Genomic DNA, 20,998 nt, shown 5'->3' with positions numbered 1-20,998 from the left:
TCAGACGGAGAAAACACGGTCGCAAAGAGCACATTTAAGTCGTTTGGTCACGGCACTGAACAACTAAAGGTACGGGGACAGGGGGCGCGTGTGTGGCGGGGGGAAGGGTCGGAGACGAGGCCTCTCACCCTCGCTACGCCACTGGGTCACAACACAGACGACGTAGGTCAGTGGCTTCAAAACAAAAGGGTCAATTTACCTCCCTCAAGCTCCGTGGAGACGGTACTTCCCACGTCAGACACAGATAAGTTTGACGGCACCGAGTGGTTCGACGCCTTCGGAGATATGTTTGGCGTGCTGGTGGCGGAGCCCTCTGCTCGGACGCAGGTGGCATCCAGGAACTCTGCATCCTGCGTCATGTCGCCAGGTGAAGGGAAAGTGGTGTTCTGCTGCTGTAACAGCTGGATCTTCTCCTCCAGCTGTTTCTGGAACTGCTGATGCTGCAGCTGCTGCTGATGGTGGACAGTCTTTAAAAGCAAGAAGATATTTATAGTCAGTAAAATGAATTCAGTTCTCCAAGCAGTAGAGGGAATGTCACGGCGCGGAAAGCCGTGAAGCAGCCCGTTCGGAGCACTGCCAGCGCTGTTACTTTAGGAGGCCTTGGAGCGGAGGTATGTCAGGTCTCACCAGGGTGGGGGTGGGGGGTCTCTGAATCAACGAGTTCGATTTTTTGGGGGCGAATCGGACAGCACTAGTGTCAGGGATGGAGTCAGAGAGTATCGGGGACATTCGGGGGTGGGGGGGCTTCAGGGGTCTATCTTAACTAGGGCTTAATTTTGGGGTAGGGCTTATATTAGGAGCATCTTTAAAAATCATGCTAGGCCTTATTTTCAGGGAAACACAGTAGTTCTATACGGAAGAAGATGATAGAGTGAGACATCCATCAGGTCTCTTAAATTACCAAAGAACATGCTCGCCTTTTCGTGCTGAGCCCTAACTTACATGACCAGAGATCTCAATTATTTATCCAATGCATTTATTTAATTGGATTTAGCTCATGCCTTTTTTTTTTTTCTTCAGTAGCTATTTAAGGCAAGTTTTACTTTTGGGTGCAGCACTTCTCCGTCCCCAGAAGATGAGCAATCAATCAAAGTACGCATCTGAGGCATCGGAAGGCTTGTTGGCTTGCCCAAGATCGCAAGGAGCCGCCACGGGATTCCCTGGTTGTCATCCTGCTGTCCTAACCACTGAGCTACTCCTCCCAAACGTTTTCTAGAAACATAGAAACATAGAAAGATGACGGCAGATAAGGGCTACAGCCCATCGAGTCTGCCCACCCTATTGACCCTCCCTATTAAGTCTAATGACCCCCTTGAGTATGATTGTAATTATACTTCCACTCTACTGACCCGCTCTTTCAAGTCTATACCCTAGTGACCCTATCCCTTGGCATGACCCTCGTAGGGATCCCACATAGGTATCCCATTTTTTCTTGAAGTCTGAGATGCTGCGTGCCTCAATCACCTGCACTGGAAGCTTGTTCCAATGCTCAATCACTCTTTCCGTGAAGAAGTATTTCCTGGCGTCTCCACGAAACTTCCCTCCCCTGAGTTTGAGCGGATGTCCTCTTGTGGTCGAGGGTCCCCTGAGAAGAAAGATATCATCTTCCACCTCGACCCGTCCCGTGATGTACTTAAATGTCTCAATCATGTCTCCCCTCTCCCTACGCTCTTCGAGAGTGTAGAGTTGCAATTTGCTCAGTCTTTCTTCGTACGGAAGACCCATTAGCCCCGAGACCATCCTGGTGGCCATCCGCTGAACCGATTCAATTCTGAGCACATCTTTACGGTAATGTGGCCTCTCTTTACGGTAATACGGTAAAGGACACCTCCCAAGAAATCATGTATATAAAAATCAGAAGTGTGGGCATTTGCTGCAGTAATATAATCTGTAAGCATAACGAAAGGCTAAGTAACAGCTTGTTCAGTCAGAGGCACCATGTCCCAGCTCAACAGCTGTCCAAGCAACAGAAGGCAAGTAATGGGGGCTGGTCCGTCTGCCTGGAGGCTATGAGCGCTGCCCAACTCCACAGAGACTGCATGCATCTTCCTCCAAAGGTCTGGAAAAAAACATTTTAGGTCACTTTAAGGGGGCCTTTATGATGCTTTTGCCAACATGGAAACTCAGCAAACACCGACTCGGGTTATCAAGCTTACGTTTTCCACATTTTGGTTTACGGCAAAAATATTTATAGGATAGGGAGAAAATGCATGCTGTTAAAATGGTAATGTTTAGCTAGCGAAGTTGGTCTGTAAGCCAAAACCCTGCCATTGTAGATGATTGAAAGGCTTGTTTTTCTGATATAACCCCCCTTTCACAAAACCGTAGTGCGTTTTTTAGCGTCAGCCACTCCAGTAACAGCTCCGACACTCGTAGGAATTCTATGAACTAAAAACCGCGCTACGGTTTTGTGAAAGGGTGGGGTGGGGAGATAAGAGATTAAATACAAAATGCAAACAAATTTGATCATCTATGTAAACAAATAGCATATTTTAAACAGAAATATTCTGCCACCATGGAGAACAGCTACAGAGTACCAAACATGCCCCCCCCCCAAATTCCATTAAATGCAACACTATGAGCTAGAAGTAAGCTCCCAGGCATGGCATGCGTGCCCCTTCCTTAAATTGCCGCTGGTTTTATAGATTGTGGATGAAAGGCCCTTGCCTCGGGTCTAGACTTGCCAAGCTGAGGGGTTGATCCAGTCCTGCTTCTGCCTTACGGGATGCATGCAGGTACTCGCAAGTCTTGCCTTTTTAGGGAATGCAACCGCAAAACCAGGAGCCCCAAGTCCAGGAAAAATGAAACGCGAGAATAGAGTGGAATTTGCCGAAATCATCTCTGAAGCTCTTTCCTAACGATCTTTATCGTTTTTGCACAATGTGTTGGTGTAATTCTCCTAGCAAAGCCCTTCTGCATGAAGGAGAAGTTTTACAGTTACCATCGTTGTTTACTGAGCTTCTTGACTGCTACTAATGACTGGGATGCCATTTCAGAGCGGTTTGCATGAGCTTCTGTAGAGGTGTTACAATACAGAGTTACAAAGAGCTTCTGCAAGGTGTTACAATACACGGGCTCTATACAGGGTTACAGGGGCTTCTGTAGTGGGATTACAATACAGAGTTATTAAGACCAGCATGAATATGGCATAATAAGTCATCCTTCAGTGACACCACTGCTGAGGTTGGCTCTTAGGCATTGGTGAAATGAGGCATTATGACATCACGATCTCAGCTCTAGAATGTTGCTGCTCTCAGGTACTTGGGACCTGGGTTGGCCACTGTTGAAAACAGGCAATTCTTATGTTTTTATGTGAATCAAGTATAGGACAATGAAGCCATAATGAGATCACTGCTGAGGTTGGCTCTTAGGCATTGGTGAAATGAGGCATTATGACATCACAATCTCAGCTCTAGAATGTTGATGCTCTCAGGTACTTGGGTCCTGGGTTGGCCACTGTTGAAAACAGGATACTGGGCTTGATGGACCTTTGGTCTGCCCAGTATGGCAATTCTTATGTTTTTATGTGAATCAAGTATAGGACAATGAAGCCATTGTGACATCACTGCTGAGGTTGGCTCTTAGGCATTGGTGGAATGAAACATTATGACATCACAATCTCAGCTCTAGAATGTTGCTGCTCTCAGGTACTTGGGACCTGGGTTGGCCACTGTTGAAAACAGGATACTGGGCTAGATGGACCTTTGATCTGTCCCAGTATGGCAATTCTTATGTGAGCCAAGTATAGGACAATCAAACCAGTGTGACATCACAGATTAGGTTGGCTCTTAGGCATTGGTAGAATGAGGCATTATGACATCACAATCTCATCTCTGGAATGTTGCTATTCTTTGCGTTTCTCTCAGGTACTTGGGACCTGGGTTGGCCACTGTTGGAAGCAGGGTACTGGGCATGATGGACCTTCGGTCTGTCCCAATATGGCAATTCTTATGTTCTTTAGTGAGCCAAATATGGGATAATGTTTATGTTTATTGAGAGCGTCTATACCGCTACTAATGACTGGGGAGTCAATTCAGAGCAGTTTACATGAGCTTCTGTAGCAGTGTTACAATACAGAGTTATTAAGACCGGCATAATTATGGCACAAGAAGAGAAGATATAATCTAACTGGTGCAAACAACATATTACCTTGGGATAAGTGATAACAAAAGCTACCCATCCTGCTAAAAGAAACGTGCTGAATATGATCGTGGCCATATCTTTCAGCATCGAGTCAACGGGCGCTTCAGGCTTGGGCAGAAATCTTCCAGGCGTTTCTTTAATATCATTTGGAATGGTCGCGTGTATGTCTTCCGAAGGCTTATCAGCAATATCAATCACCTGTAATAAAAAAATAAAAAGCACACAATTCCAGTGAAGAGAAAGAGGTTACATTACATAGGCAGTAGCTCAACTAGTCTGTTTTCAGGAGTCCGAATGCCTTTTACCCGTTTAAAGTGATATAGTAGACTCTCAGTTAACCGACACCCATGGGGATTGGTAGATGCTGGATAAATGGAGTTTCTGGTTGCTTGAGAGCTACTATTAAAAATAGGCCTAACTACCAGTAGCGACAGGGGTCTTCGGGGAGACTCAAATATAAACTGAGATTTCTGGCCCCAAAATGGGGGTCTCCTGAAGATCACTGTTGCTTCTGTCTTCCCACTCCAAACTCTCCCCACCTCCCTCGAGGCCACTGGTGCTGCTACCCTCCACTTCAACTCCCCTATCCCCAAGGACACTGGCGCTGCTATCTTCCACTGCAACCTCCCCCTCCCCCCAAAGTCACCAGCACTGCTCTCCTCCCTTTGCGCCCAAGACGACTGGCCCTGCTGTCCAACTCCTCCTACCACTGACCGGCACTGAACTTACCATACACATGCTGGTGCTGAAAGAGCCTGCTGCTGATGTCCTACGCTGGACCGCTGCGGGCCCTTGAGCATCTGTGCATGCTCAAGGCCTTCCAGCTCCCACCCTCTCTGAGAATCTTATGAGAATCCCGGAAGGCCTTGAGCATGTGTAGATGCTCAAGGCTCTGCATCGGCATAGAACATCGGCAGCAGGCTCTTTCAGCACCAGCATGCGTATGGTAAGTACAGTGCTCGTCAAGGGGGGTAGAGAATGACACAGTCCTAGGCTTCAAGGGCAAACTAGATGCATATCTCCTTGAGAGAGGCATATAGAGATATGGTTGGCTATAGGGTAAGCCAGGTGTATACCTGGCAGGGCCTCCGCGTGTGCGGATCACCGGACTTGATGGACCGAAGGTCTGATCCGGAGATGGCGCTTCTTATGTTCTTATGACAAATTTTTCCCAGTCCCCGTGGGAACTCATTTTCCCATCCTGTTCCTGCAAGATATTTTACTGTCCCTGCCATTCCTGCAAACTCTGTCCTCATCTGCACAAACCTCAGACACTTTAAAATCCTAAGTAGCAACATTCTAGAGCTCAGACTGTGATGTCATAATGCCTCATTCCACCAATGCCTAAGCTCCGACCTCATCTGCACAAGCCCCAGACACTTTAAAATCCTAAGTAGCAACATTCTAGAGCTCAGATTGTGATGTCATAATGCCTCATTCCACCAATGCCTAAGCTCCGACCTCATCTGCACAAGCCCCAGACACTTTAAAATCCTAAGTAGCAACATTCTAGAGCTCAGATTGTGATGTCATAATGCCTCATTCCACCAATGCCTAAGCTCTGTTGTCCTCATCTGCACAAGCCTCAGACACTTTAAAATCATAAGTGTTCTAGACTTGTGCAGTTAAGGCACAGCTTACAGGAGTGGGGCAGGAACAGGGACCGCGACAAAACCCGCAGGGACGGGATGGGGAAATTGAGTTCCTGTGGGGATGGGGAAAATTTGGCCCTGTCTCATTCTCTACACTGCACCACTCTAGAAATCAAGATGTAGCAAAAGTGAGCCAAGTATAGGACAGTCCAGCCATTGTGACATCACTGATAAGGTTGGCCCATAGGCATTGGTAGAATGAGGCATAATGACATCATAATACCTGCTCTGGTTATCAGAAGCTGTAACTTTTTACACTATTTATTCAATTTTCTATACTGCTCTCCCAAGTAGAAAATGACAAGGGGACAAAATTTTCCCCGTCCCCGTGGGAATTTATTTTCCCTTCCCGTCCCCACGAGTTTTGTCCCTGTCCTTGCCCCATTCCTGCTAGCTCTTTCTTCATCTGCACAAGCCTCACAAACCTTAAAATCATAAGTGTTCGAGGCTTGTGCAGTTAAGACAGAGCTTACAGGAATGGGGCAGTGACAGTGACAAAACTTGTGGGGACGGGACGGGGAAAAATTTGTCCCCGTGTCATTCTCTAAATGGGGAGAGTGTGTAAGTTGACCAGCTGAAAATTCATGTATAAATCTAAACTAACATATCTAATTAAATATATACCTGTTATTTTTTGTGATTGGAGACAAAACACAAGCTATCCATTCAGTGGCTGAATTTCAACCATGACAGAAAATTTTGGATGCTATACCTCAGGGGTGTCCAATGTCGGTCCTTGAGGGCCGCAGTCCAGTCGGGTTTTCAGGATTTCCCCAATGAATATGCATGAGATCTATGTGCATGCACTGCTTTCAATGCATATTCATTGAGGAAATCCTGAAAACCCGACTGGACTGCGGCCCTCGAGGACCGACATTGGACACCCCTGCTATACCTGGTCTTCCCTGACCTCGATAGCTTTTATCTACATGGGAAGGAGTGGTGCAAAATTCCCTTTCTGCTTATACCCACAGAGACGATGATGGCACCACACCCACACTCTTTCCATCTCCAAGCACTGCTCTGCATATTTCTTGATGATAGTCACAGATTTGCCAATTCCTCCAAGCACCAAAACTGTTATCGATAGGGATGTACAGTTGTTAAAATCAGTGTGTGCAAAATTCAGTAAATATGCGTAGAGTCAATTTGCATATGATTAAATTCTAACATGGGTTAAAAATTCTTTTGAAAGGAGCCAAGAAAGACGATGCATTTTCCCCCATGCAAACCAACCTTTTCAAAGCTCTTTTTTTCAGTACCAGCCGTTATCACATTTTCTTGTCCCTTTGGAAGATTGCTAGGAAATTTCTCAAGGATCTTTGTTGGTGCCGATAATGGAAGTTCATGATGTCCTTTGAAAAATAAAAGAAAATATTTTCATTTTTTTTTTTTCTTTAAAGAAGAAATTGTTTCAGGTTTAAAAACAGATCTATTATATCACAGGAAAGCAAAAGCAAAGGCTTCTGTGAAAAGTACAATAGAAATTTCTGTTCAGTTTCTGATTAAGGAACCAAAGGAGCCCAGGAATGCCTCATAATCTCTGGTGGTCTACCAATAATTCAAATGATTTATTATTTTATTAGAAAACATATGCTTTATTTTGTTTGAATTTTATCATGAGCCACAGCCAGAAACACATGCCTGAGATGTGATTTTCACAGTACTGACACCTCTGGAACAGTCGGTGATTTTTGCTCGCCAAAAAGCTGGCACCGCGCTTGGGAAATAGAGAATGGCCCAGAGTGCTCCTTTGAATATTCATGAGCCCATTTTACTACCTTTTTAATATTAATGACCTCATTGTACAACATTTGCATGGCAGAGTCAAAGACTGCTAGAGAGCTCGGAAAAGACCAGGGCGAGCCGTTTTCATAACCGGCCGCTAAAATACTGGCACGCCAAACCAGCTGGAAAAGGTTCAGCGACCATGGTTAGGGCACGGTAAGTTTTGAGAGCTCTGTTCTCGGCATCGGGTCAGTGAGGAATTGACATTGTTCCTTCACTACAGTTCAGTAAACAAAAAGGGTGGAGCACGAGGGAAGTTTGGCAGAGATGACTGTGCTAGAGGCTGACCAAAACAGCCACCAACTGTCTGAACGCTTTCAGCTGAAACAAAAGCTAAGTTTCGTTTTATTTATTTATTCAATTTTCTATACCATTCTCCCAGGGGAGCTCAGAACGGTTTACATGAATTTATTCAGGTACTCAAGCATTTTTTCCTGTCTGTCCCGGTGGGCTCACCATCTCTCTAATGTACCTGGAGCAATGAGGGGATTAAGTGACTTGCCCAGGGTCACAAGGAGCAGCGTGGGTTTGAACCCACAACCTCAGGGTGCTGAGGCTGTAGCTTTAACCACTGCACCACTCTAGAAATCAAAATGTAGCAAAAGTGATCCAAGTGTAGGACAATCCAGCCATTGTGACATCACTGATGAGGTTGGCTCTTATTGGTGGAATGAGGCATTATGACATCACAATACCTGCTCTGGTGATCAGAGGCTGAAACTTTTCACACTATTTATTTATTCAATTTTCTATACTGTTCTCCCAGATGAGCTCAGAATGGTTTACATGAATTTATTCAGGTACTCAAGCATTTTTCTCCTTGTCAGTCCTGGTGGGCTCACAATCTATCTAATCTACATGGGGCAATGGGGGGATTAAGTGATTTGCCCAGGGTCCATAAGGAGCAGCATGGGTTTGAACCCACAACCTCAGGGTGCTGAGGCTGTAGCTTTAACCACTGCACCACTCTAGAAATCAAAATGTAGCAAAAGTGATCCAAGTGTAGGACAATCCAGTCATTGTGACATCACTGACTCTTATTGGTGGAATGAATCATTATGACATCACAATACCTGCTCTGGTTATCAGAGGCTGAAACTTTTCATACTATTTATTCATTCAGTTTTCTATACTGTTCTCCCAGGGGAGCTCAGAACAGTTTAAATGAATTTATTCAGGTACTTAAGCATTTTTCCCTCTCTGTCCTGTGTGTGTGGGGGGGGAGGGGGGGGAGAAGCGCTCACAATCTATCTAATGTACCTGGGGCAATGGGGGGATTAAGTGACTTGCCCAGGGTCACAAGGAGCTGTGTGGGCTTGAAACCACAATCTCAGGGTGCTAAGGCTGTAGCTTTGCCACTGCACCACACTCTCCCCCAGTGAGGGCTGCTGGGGATTGTCAGAGCTTGCAGTCTGCATCCCTCTGTTAAACCTACAGAATCCAAGCCAGAATATAATTTAAATAATGAAAGACTGCATTTTTCTTCCACAGAAAACAGTAGGACGAAGATATACTGGATGCTTCATAAAACGAGGGAGGTTTTTATGACTAATGATGGCTCATTAGGTCAGGAATGTTTTTCTGTTCCAACTTTCTACCTCTCTGAGCTCTTGAAGTCATTTCCTCCACCCAATACAAAGTAATGTAATGTAATGTAATTTATTTCTTATATACCGCTAAACTCCGTTAGGATTCTAAGCGATTTACAGAAAAAAACAGGCAATAGGGTGCATTAAAATTATAAGTAAAATAGGTACTTAGATATTCCCTGACTGTCCCGAAGGCTCACAATCTAACTAAAGTACCTAGAAAAATGACAATTAGTAGAGTAATGAAAAAATTAAAATAGAGATAGATGAGAAAAAATGAGAAAATAAACATTCTAATAAGACTACAATGGTCTAAAGGACTTTGAAAGGTTGAAAAAAGAGGGGAGATAGGAAATAGAAGTAGGAGGGAGAACCGTTGAAACTATAGAATACTTGGTAAATTTAAATGAAATTTAAATAATAAAGTAGGAAACTAAAACCAAGTGGCAAAACAATGAATGAGATTTAAAAATAAAATATCATAAACTAAAAAAGAAAGTGAAAAAAAAAACAACAAACAGTCAAGACTACTACTATTAATTATTTCTATAGCGCTACCAGACGCGCACAGCACTGTACAGAGTCACAAAGAGTAAGAAAACAGTCCCTGCTCGAAAGAGCTTACAATCTAAACAGCCAAGACGGACAAACAGGATGTCATGGATACAGTTAAGGGGAAGTTGTTACATCTTATATCTCAGATGGATACAATTTAACCGCTTTCCACCTATATGGTTATTCTGGGTCTTTTGTAGACATTTTCTTTCCATTAGCCATTTAGGCCGAGGTAGATTATATGAAATTCTGGAAACTGCTTAAAATGTGGGTTGCTTTATTGGGGTGTAAAGATCCTGCTGGCCTTGTGTCATGGGTTTGATGGTAATGAAAATTTGTTTTAGTACACTTCCCCCTCTGTATTCGCGAATTCCATATCTACGGATTCGCTTATTTGCTGTTTTAAACCTAAAAATACTTTTTCTTTTTTCAGGCTATTTTAAGCCCTGAAAGCCCCCCCTTAAGCCTTACCTGGTGGTCTAGCGGGTTTTCGGGACATGAGTGATCTTCCCACGCTCCTGCCCCTTGCAGATCGCTCACAGGAAATGGCTTGAGAGACTACGGGAGCTCATGGCAGCCATTTCATGTGAGCGATCTGCATGGGGCAGGAGCGTGGGAAGATCGCTCCTGCCCCGAAAACCCGCAAGACCACCAGGTAAGGCTTAAGGGGGGCTTACAGGGCTTAAAATAGCCGGGGGAAGCGGGGGTTAGGGGCAGAACCGGCCCGAATATTATTTGCATTTTTTAAAATATTCGCGGGCCGGCTCTGCCCCTAACCCCCACGAGTATGGAGGGGGAAATGTATGTGGATGGGATAACTAGACTTTCTTTTATGCGATGGTAATGAATGGTTGGATGAACTTATAAAGGTACAGTAATTGAGTTTTTTACATTTTTAAATTATATTTTACTAAGGGCTCCTTTTACTAAGGTGCGTTAGGGCCTTAATGCGTGGAATAGCGCGCGCTAAATTGCCACGCACACTAGATTTAACGCCAGCATTGTGCTGGCGTTATTCTAGAAGCGTACCGCACGGTTTAGTACGCAGTAATTTTGTGCGTGCGCTAAAAATACTAGCATACCTAAGTGTACCGCATTTTCAGCAATTTAACGGGGCATGCTATCAAATCAATTCAATAACTTAATAAAAGGTCTTCCTTACCAATCAAAAGCCAATGGTTGCGCCAAAAGTTGAGTTTGTCCTTTTCCTTTAGACCAGATGGAAATTTTAAATCGGTGCTGGGGGTTATCACACATTCCCCGCCATCTTCAATCGTTACACCTTTGGTTTTCGGGCCTTCCAGAAGAGGGATGGCTCTGCCCCTCGGCTGCCAACACAATTAGAAGAGCTATCAGAAAAATGTCTCCCAAAATGATGTGCTTTAAGCACTTTGGAGTTTTCTTTTCTTGGTTAAAAAAAAAACAAAAAAAAACACATTTACACTTTATCCAAAAATCCCATATTAACGTTTGATTACATAATAATTTTCCCATCTCCCAGCTGCATTTCTGTCACTAGTACTAGTTGTGGGCATTAAACAGAAAACTACACCTCAAATTGGACTCCTAGATTTCCCAAAGGCATTCTCGTCACTAATTTTGATGCAGAAATTTGGTTTGGCTGTACCCATAGAAAGGCAATATATCAAATCCATGATTCTTTAAGTTCTAAAGGCACTCAGTTCTATTTTTTATGGGCGTACATTCAGCAATAGCTGCTAAGAACATAAGCCTTACTGGGTCAGACCAAAGGCCCATCAAGCCCAGTAGCCTGTTCTCAGGGTGGCCAATCCAGGTCACTAGTACCTGGCCAAAACCCAACGAGTAGCAACATTCCATTCAGAATATTAAAGAATAGCAAGATTCCAAAATCCCAGAGAGTAACAAGATTCTAGAATCCCAAAGAGTAGAAACATTCCATGCTACCGATCCAGGGCAAGCAGTGGCTTCCCCCATGTCTTTCTCAATAACAGACTAGGGACTTTTCCTCCGGGAACTTATCCAAACCTTTCTTAAAACCAGCTACGCTATCCGCTCTTACCACAGCCTCTGGCAATGCGTTCCAGAGCTTAACTATTCTCTGAGAGAAAAAATATTTCCTCCTCTTGGTTTTAAAAGTATTTCCCTGTAACTTCATCGAGTGTCCCCTAGTCTTTGTAATTTATGACGGAGTGAAAAATTGATCCACTTGTACCCGTTCTACTCCACTCAGGATTTTGTAGACTTCAGTCATATCTCCCCTCAGCCATTTTTTTTCCAAGCTCAAGAGCCCTAACCTTTTTAGTCTTTCCTCATATGAGAGGAGTTCCATCCCCTTTACCACCCTGGTCGCTCTTCTTTGAACCTTTTCTAACGCCACTATATTTTTCTTCAGATAAAAAGACCAGAATTGAACGTAATATTCCAGATGAGGTCACACCATGGAGTGATACAGGGGCATTATAATATAAAATCAAAACACACAATCCTAGTTAAACCACTTAGCTACACGAATGGTTCATAGACAGCCCCGCGAAAGACAAAGGCGCGCGCTGACAACTGAGCGCAAGACGGAGGCGCGCGCCAAAGAAAATTACAGTTTTTAGGGGATCCGACGGGGGTTTTTGTTGGGGAGCCCCCCCAGTTTACTTAATAGAGATCGCGCTGGCGTTATGGGGGGTTTGGGGGGTTGTAACCCCCCACATTTTACTGTAAACTTAACTTTTTCCCTAAAAACAGGGAAAAAGTGAAGTTTTCAGTAAAATGTAGGGGGTTACAACCCCCCAAACCCCCCCCAACGCCCCCACAATGCAGCGCGATCTCTATTAAGTAAAGTGGGGGGATTCCCCCCACGCCCCTCCGTCGGAGCCCTAAAAACAGTAATTTTCTGTGGCGCGCACCCCCGCGCTGCGCTCAATTGTCTGGGCGCGCCTTTATCCCGGCGCGCTTTTGACCTGACACCACACAAATAGCAGCTAAATATCACCCCTATACATACAGGAAGTGAGGAGCACGTCCTACATATACTCGATACCACCTTCTATTCAGATTAACACTGCTGAATATGCATTTAATTAAAGCACTGTGGCCAGCATTTTAGAAAAAATGCTTACAGCCGGGTGCAAATATTGATTCCATTTGCCCGTATTCTTTTTTTTTTGTTTGTTTGTTTCAATCATTTTTTTATTTTAATTATTAATTTTTATTTATTTCTTTTTAATTTATTTATTAATATTTTAATTAAAAGTAGAAACAAGATGTTAAAGTCCATCTTGAAGAAATTCAAGCACAATGGCAGAGAGAGGAAATGTATGCAATATTTCTCGTCTAGGATCTCAAAAGGTGAAAACAAGAAATAACACAGAAACATCCCCCATCCCAAGAAGCTTCTTCTTAAACGTATTTTCCCAACCTCCCCCCCAGCCCCCTCGGTTTTTCCCAGCAGACAGATTTAGGTGTTACATATAGCATCAGCTTTGATTACTTTGTAGCATCTACACATGATGATCGGAAAGTGAAACATACCACGACAGCCACGCCTTCGTGCACCAAGGACGCTGAGGCATACAAACTGGTGGAATATTTTCCCACGTAGAGCGTTGGCCTAGAAGGATAACATTTTAATTATTGCTTTTACCACTCCAATTACAAACACATCTATAATCTGATTTGAAAGATAGTCTATTATTGTTTCCCCGAAAATAAGACCTATCCCGAAAATAAGCCCTAGTTAAGATCGAACCCCGAAAACCCTCCTGAATGTCCCTGACACTCTCCGACTCCATCCCTGACACTAGTGCTGCCCGATTTGCCGGTGGCAGTGCTTTCTCCCCTCCCCCATGTGCAGCATCTTTCTATCCCTCCTTCCCATCCCTCCCTTACCAACCCTCCCACTGTGAGACTGATGATGTCATCAGTGATGCGGCAGAGGGAAGGGCCCCGGTGGGGAAGACTGCGAAGCAGCTTGTTCAGAGCTGTTTCTGGAGGCCTTGGAGTGGAGGTATAACAGTCTCATGGTGGGAGGGTTGGCAGGGTTCTGCTGCACAAGGGGATGGGTGAGAGGGGAGGAAAGATGCTGCACATGGGGGGGGGAGGGAGGAAAGAGGAGGAATTGGAGTGGAGGAGGAAGGGAGAGATGATTGACATCCCTGAAAAGAAGCCCTAGTGTGTTTTTTTGGACCCAAAATTAATATGACACTGTCTTATTTTCAGGGAAATACGGTAGTTATGCATTTCTATAGAAGATCAATAATTTGAAGTAACAGGGTGGATGTATTTGTACCATGTCTGGTTATTCTGGAACAGTATTGCTGGTTATTTAACAGATTCAGCTGCAGTCACAGTAATATTGTTGGGAGCAGGAGTGGTGCTCGCTCCTTCCTGCTCCACGCCTCCTCCGCCGACGATGCGCAGGGAGAGGCCTAAGGCCCTGATTGGCTGAGGAGCCCAACTACTGCAGACTCTCCTGCCTGCCCTGCTCCGCCCCGATCTCTCCTGCCTGCTCGTCCCTACTCTCCTGCTCTCTGCCACAGTGCAAGCCTGCTTTAAAAACACGGGCTTGCATTGCGGGGAAGGGCGGCAGAAAGCAGGAGAGATCAGGGCAGAGCCCAGACAGCAGTGACAGGAGGCTGCTTCTCCTGTCACTACTGTCAGGATCTGCGCATGAGTGGGAATCGCACATTTGCGATCCCTGCTCACAAATGGGGTTGTTCCTCTGATCGCCCCCATTTGAATATTCTTCCTTAGTGAATCCCTCGGATCTGCCCGAATCAGAAACGGATTGGTCCGATTGGGGCAGGTTAGTGAATCTAGCCCTTAGCCGGGTAGTTTACTATTCCCTTCCTTAGGCATTTTTACTCCCCCACCCCCCAGGTACTCTTTTACCAACCATAGGTGGAAGAATGGCTGAGTTGGCCAGATGTTGACTATCTAACAGAAATACCAGTGTTGGATTCAAACTCAGGCTGTGGGTGCAGTAAGCAAGAAACCTACCAATTGCACCAAGAGGCCTCCTGGTAGTTTCCTTGAGATTAAAAACAAAACAAAACAAGAACAACAAAAAAGAATTGTACTTTCAAGTCTAGGCACAAGGAACATTTTGACTATCAAAGACAAAAATTGTGCATCTATCTTTAGCTACTAGGAAATGATAAAAGATTTGGGACGACTTCCCCATGAGGAAAGGCTAAAGCGGCTAGGGCTCTTCAGCTTGGAGAAGAGGCAGCTCAGCGGTGCTATGACAGAGGTCTATAAAATACTGAGTGGAGTGGAAAGGGTAGATGTGAATCGCTTGTTCACTCCTTCCAAAAATACTAAGACTAGAGACATGCGATGAAGCTACTAAATACAGTACTCTCCCAAAATTCATGGGGGTTGTGTTCCAGGAGCACCCGCAAATTTTGAAAAACCGCAATAATTGGAGGCGGTTTAGGAGCGGAGATCAGAGGCGGGAGAGGGCTGCAGGGGCGGCTGCAGCGAGTGCCAATGTGGGTGGTGGTGCTGGTTCGGCAAAATGGATCGGGGGCCAGAGGAAGCACACGGCAGTGTCCCGAGTCGCGGAAGAAGTGGACAGAGGATATTTTTCCAAAGGGATAAAAAATTGAATAACGGGACGCGAACACTGAACCGCGAATTCGCGGGGGAGTACTGTAGTAGATTTAAAACAAACTGGAGAAAATATTTCTTCACACAATGTGTGATTAAATTCTGGAATTCGATGTCAGAGAATGTGATTAAATTAGTTAGCTTAGCAGGGTTTAAAAAAGGTTTGAATAATTGCCTAAAATGGAAGTCCATAGGCCATTATTGAGAAGGCTTGGGGAAATGCCGTACTTATTCCTAGGATAAGCAGCAGAAAATCTGTTTTACTCTCTGGGATCTTACTAGGTACTTGGAATGTGGGTTGGCCACTGTTGGAAACAGGATATTGGGCTTGATGGACCTTCAGTCTGTCCCAGTATGGCTGTTCTTATGTCAAGAAGCTAAGGGTCCTTTTACTAAGGCGCACTAATTGATTTATCGCGCGTTACATGCTAAGGCGCCCATAATATTCTATGGGCGTCTTAGCATTCAGCACACGCTAATCTTTAGCGCATGGTAAATCAATTAACGCACCTTAGTAAAAGGCCCCCTTTCTTTTTTGAAGTTGTTGGGCAAAAGGTCTGGGCTCGCGAGCAGAAAATAATGGTGTTTTATTTCTAGCTGGTCTTCACTCTATATTTTGCTTTGTTGAGAGAGGAATTACAGCAGACCCTCAATATTCGCGGGGGTTAGGGGCAGAGCCGGCCCACGAATAGGGAAAAATCGCCAATAATTTTTTGGGGCCGGCTCTGACCCAGCCCCGCTTCCCTCCTGTCTACGTCCCCGACCTTACCTGGTGGTCTAGTGGTGACGCGGGGCAGGAGCCGATCTTCCTATATGCTGCAAGTTCTCGTGGTCTCACGAGACGACAACGGAAGCTCCCGGGACCACGGGAACTCACGGCACGGGTGCAAGGCACGGCTCTGTGCGGGGCAGGGGCGTAGGAAGATCGCGCCTGCCCCGCGTCGCCGCTAGACCACCAGGTAAGGTCTGGGGGGATGTCCGGGGCAGCGCTTCTGAATTAAAAATCAAGGCGCAAAAAAAAAAAAAATTGTAAATAACCGAATTCGCGATTGAGGAAACCGCGAATCGGGAGGGGGAGCTGTACATTGAAAGAAATAAAGAGAACTTCAGGAAAATCTAAATAGCAATAAGAAATAGATTAAGAACTGCATCTTAAGCATAACAGGAGTGAGGGGGTGGGGGGTTGGCCACTACTAGCCATGAATGGATGCCCAAGACACCTTAGTTTCAGATCCTGGTTATAAATGGCAGTAGGCAGGACTGGGACGAGTTCCAACTGGGCTGGAAGCTAAGCCAGGTTAAAAAGAAAAAGCTCCTCCCTGGAAATGTCAGAAAATAAAGCAGACAAATAATTTAGGATCCATTAATAAAATCTAGCAGCAGGTGCCAACTCTCTTAAAAAGTGCAACACAATCATTCAAACTACCTGTCCAATGGCCCAGTGATGCCAATACACTCAAAGCACAGCTTTACCTGAAAGCCCTGGTTGACTATCCTCATACTCACGTCAGTTTGCTCTTCGTCTTGGTTTCCTTGGGGAAGGGATACTTCCACTTGGTTATGCGTCCGACCTCTCCAGACATGAACGTAAGGTAACGGAGCGTCTCGACACCCACGTTGGTATGTATGACCTTCCTCAGCCCTTCCCGCTGCCAGATGTACAGAGCTACCACAGGAGAGGCGTAGTTCTGAATCCAGAGCACATCGCCGGACTCGCTGTCCACGGTGACTACCAACCCGTCTCCGCTAGACACAAAGTGGGACATCTCTAGGATAACGGGGGGAAAAAAAAAAAGATGTTTGAAAATGACAGGGTCAGGCTTTCCTCCTAATTCAACCAATTCAACAGCCGGAGCTATTCTTAAGACTATATCCAAGGAAAGTTCGCTTTAGTCAAACTGTTCTGCAGAAGAAGTCCAAAAGGCCAGATGCCAGAAATCCAGACCCTTCAAAACTGTGAGATCTGGACCGCCCGAGAATCCAAACTACAAGTGCTGTGCTTGGTCCGGCATCTCTCTCTCTCTCCCCTCCCAGCCTTGCCTGTGGAGCTCTCTCGCTCGTCTTTCTTCTGCTGATTCAGCCTCTTGCTATGCATTCTAACACCCTCTCAGCTTTGGTCACCAATCATTTTCCAAATTTGGCTGCATTTATTGCAGAATCATAACTGGTTAAGCACCCTCATACCTTTTGGAGGTACCGCATTTCCCCGCATAGAGGCTGCCCCTCTGCATAGGCCGCACCCATGTACAGGCCGCAGAAAAGGGCAGCCTATGTTTAAAAACCGGAAGATAAGCCGCCCCATGGTATTAGCCGCAGCCTATCTTCCGGTACCTCCCCTGTCTTTTACGTTCATTCCACCCCGGTACCTTTTTAGGAAGCCCCCTCGCTGGCGCGTGGCTCGGGTCTCCAGCAGTGAAGGGCAGCCCGTGATCTCTTTGGCATCTGTCCTGCCCCCGCACCGCCCACTGAATAGCCGACGTCAGCTCTTGCGAGATCCGACCTCAGCCACTCAGCAAGCGGTGTGGGGGCAGGCCGGATGCCAAAGATATAAAAAATTATTCATGTACAGCAATGTGATTTGTTTATAGCTCTTTCTTTCAAAGTAGAGAATGACACGGTGACAAAATTCATCACCGTTCCCATCCCCGCGGATAACCGCGGGAAACCATCTTCATGTCATTCTTTAAGGAGAGAGGGAAGAATCAGAGTATGAATGGCCACAACCACTGACCCAAAAGCTTTGCTCTGAAGAATGCTGGTGTAGAAGGACCGAGGTTGAAACAGACGCTACAGAATGACAGTCTCTGGTATCCAGAGCAGAGATTGTGATGTCATAATGCCTCATTCCACCAGTGCCTAAGAGCCAATCACATCAGTGATGTCACAATGGCTTCATTATCCTTGGCTCACATAAGAATCAGAGTATGAATGGCCACAACCACTGACCCACAAGCTTTGCTTTGAAGAATGCTGGCGTAGAAGGACCGAGGTTGAAATAGACACTAGAAAATGACATGGGATTATTTAACGCGGTTATCTGCGGGGATGGGGACGGTGATGAATTTTGTCACCGTGTCATTCTCTATTTCAAAGGATAGGGATTGGGACTTGTTTAGCGCCTTTTTGTAGTTATACAACCACAGTCAAAGTGGTTTACATCAGGTACTTCAAGCATTTTTCCCTGTCTGTCTCAGTGGGCTCATAATCTATTTTATGCACCTGGGGCAAGGGAGGGATTAAGTGACTTGCCCAGGGTCACAGGGAACAGTGTGGGAATTGAACCCGCAACCTCAGGGTGCCGAGGCTGTAGCTCTAACCACTACGGCACACTCTCCTCCTTTCAACCAATGTAAAAGTACTACTATTTCACTGGCCTGAACACATTTGCAACTGCATTTTGAAGGCTGTGTCCCTTTCCTCAGGAGAAGGCCAAGCTCTTAAAAGCCAGTCATAAATGTACCAAGTAAATCCAATGTGTGTTGGTTTCTTTTTTTTTTTTTTTAGATTTAATAATTTTTTTTATTGATGATAAGAAACCAACAGAAATTGTACAAACAGTCCACCAGAAACTGAGAAAAAGTACAAACTGAAGCAAAATATCCAAGGGGGAAAAAAACCTCCATGATCATCAAATTTTGGGGATTAATAATAGGAAGGAACCGTATATGCTGGGAGGAGAGAAGCTGATATGCACGGACGGGGAGAGGGATCTTGGGGTGATAGTGTCCGAAGATCTAAAGGTGAAAAAACAGTGTGACAAGGCAGTGGTTGCTGCCAGAAGGATTCTGGGCTGTATAAAGAGAGGCGTAGTCAGTAGAAGGAAGAAGGTGTTGATGCCCCTGTACAGGTCATTGGTGAGGCCCCACTTGGAGTATTGTGTTCAGTTTTGGAGACCGTATCTGGCGAAAGACGTAAGAAGACTTGAAGTGGTCCAGAGGAGGGCGACGAAAATGATAAGAGGCTTGTGCCAGAAGACGTATGAGGAGAGACTGGAAGCCCTGAATATATATACCCTAGAGGAAAGGAGAGACAGGGGAGATATGATTCAGACGTTCAAATACTTGAAGGGTATTAACGTAGAACGAAATCTTTTCTAGAGAAAGGAAAATGGTAAAACCAGAGGACATAATTTGAGGTTGAGGGGTGGTAGATTCAGGGGCAATGTTAGGAAATTCTACTTTACGGAGAGGGTAGTGGATGCCTTGAATGCGCTCCCGAGAGAGGTGGTGGAGAGTAAAACTGTGACTGAGTTCAAAGAAGCGTGAGATGAACACAGAGGATTTAGAATCAGAAAATAATATTAAATATTGAACTAAGGCCAGTACTGGGCACACTTGCATGGTCTGTGCCTGTATATGACCGTTTGGTGGAGGATGGGCTGGGGAGGGCTTCAATGCCTGGGAGGGTGTAGATGGGCTGGAGTAAGTCTTAACAGAGATTTCGGCAGTTGGAACCCAAGCACAGTACAGGGTAAAGCTAAGAAGAAAAAATAAAAAAATTTAAATTGAATCAGGTTGGGCAGACTGGATGGTCCATTCGGGTCTTTATCTGCCGTCATCTACTATGTTACTATGTTAACAAAGACACTATTAGGACACAATCATCCCCAGCCCAACTACAAAGCAAGAGTACTATCACTGCCTTCTCAGGACCCTGGACTCTGTAATGCTATCCTTTAAAGTGGACTCATTTGGTAATGACATGTCCTTATTCAAACTGGCTTAAAATACTAGTCAAGAGAGGTCCCTGGATAACGCTTAAAGAATATTAACTTTTCAGATCATTACACAATCCATAAAACAACATCAGTCAAAGGAAAAGTTAGTAACAAAATAAAAGGAAAATCCATCTAGTCCTCTTCAAGGAAGGAGTCTTTCAGATTCAATCAAATAATAACTGGACCAAACAATCCTAAATTTTATGAGCGTTCTATACATTCTCATGGTCTTTCAGAAATCTTTCTAATTGCAGTGGATTCCAGAATATAAAATCATTATTCTGAACATTCAATACACATTTGCATGGAAATTTTAAAAAAAGAACGTGGCTTTCAGGGCAATCGCTCTAGGCTTCAAGGCCAAGAAGGACTTTCGCCTAAGTTGAGCCGCCCTGGCCACGTGCGTAAAGAATATTTTCTAATGTGGCGCAAAAAAAAAGGTACCAACGCCACAAATTCCAAAGTGTTCCTTACACATTACATCAAATGTGGCACTGCCACAAGTCCTTACTGTATTCCGTGTCATCATCGGGCAGTGTGGCAGCGTAATCAAAGTAGGTGGCATTCCAGCGAAGTTCTTTGTTTTTGGTGTCATACATTGTGATTGTATATTCTGCCCAAAAAAAAATATGACATATTACTTTTTTGATCTGTTCTTACGGCGGTTAAAAGCGCCTAGGGCTCCTTTACTGAGGTGCGCTAACGATCAGCGTGCACTAAATTCTAAAAAGCCCGTAGGAATAAAATGGACATCGCAGCATTTAGGGGCAGAATCTGTAAATGGCGGCTACAAAAACCGCACCGTTCGCATGTCAGTCACCTATAGGCGCCCTTTACAGAATCGCGCTACGGTAAAACTTAGGCGCCGGTAACGTAGGCGAGGATTTTAAAGGCCTACATTAACGGCGCCTAGGTTTGACCGAGAATCACGGCCAGCGGCACCTAAGGTCATCTCTGGCCCCTAACCATGC

At 45.1% G+C, this 20,998-nt stretch overlaps 1 protein-coding gene across 2 annotated transcripts in view; it reads right to left on the bottom strand.

The window, feature by feature from the left end:
• The window catches only part of ERN1 (endoplasmic reticulum to nucleus signaling 1), a 164,931-nt gene that overhangs the window by 35,722 nt on the left and 108,211 nt on the right, over window positions 1–20,998 (bottom strand). Inside the window, exons 7-13 of one of the 2 annotated variants that reach the window (XM_033960709.1) lie at window positions 20,539–20,640; window positions 16,817–17,078; window positions 13,232–13,310; window positions 10,890–11,055; window positions 7,032–7,150; window positions 4,150–4,341; window positions 200–467 (exon numbers count right to left, since the gene is read on the bottom strand). In XM_033960709.1, the coding sequence (XP_033816600.1) occupies window positions 200–467; window positions 4,150–4,341; window positions 7,032–7,150; window positions 10,890–11,055; window positions 13,232–13,310; window positions 16,817–17,078; window positions 20,539–20,640 (1,188 nt within the window). The remainder of the gene's footprint in view (window positions 1–199; window positions 468–4,149; window positions 4,342–7,031; window positions 7,151–10,889; window positions 11,056–13,231; window positions 13,311–16,816; window positions 17,079–20,538; window positions 20,641–20,998) is intronic. The other variant, XM_033960710.1, reaches the window with a different exon arrangement.

Source organism: Geotrypetes seraphini, chromosome 10 (genome assembly GCF_902459505.1).
Source record: "Geotrypetes seraphini chromosome 10, aGeoSer1.1, whole genome shotgun sequence".
Taxonomy (NCBI): Eukaryota; Metazoa; Chordata; class Amphibia; order Gymnophiona; family Dermophiidae; genus Geotrypetes; species Geotrypetes seraphini.
This window is presented reverse-complemented; position numbering and strand designations above follow the sequence as displayed.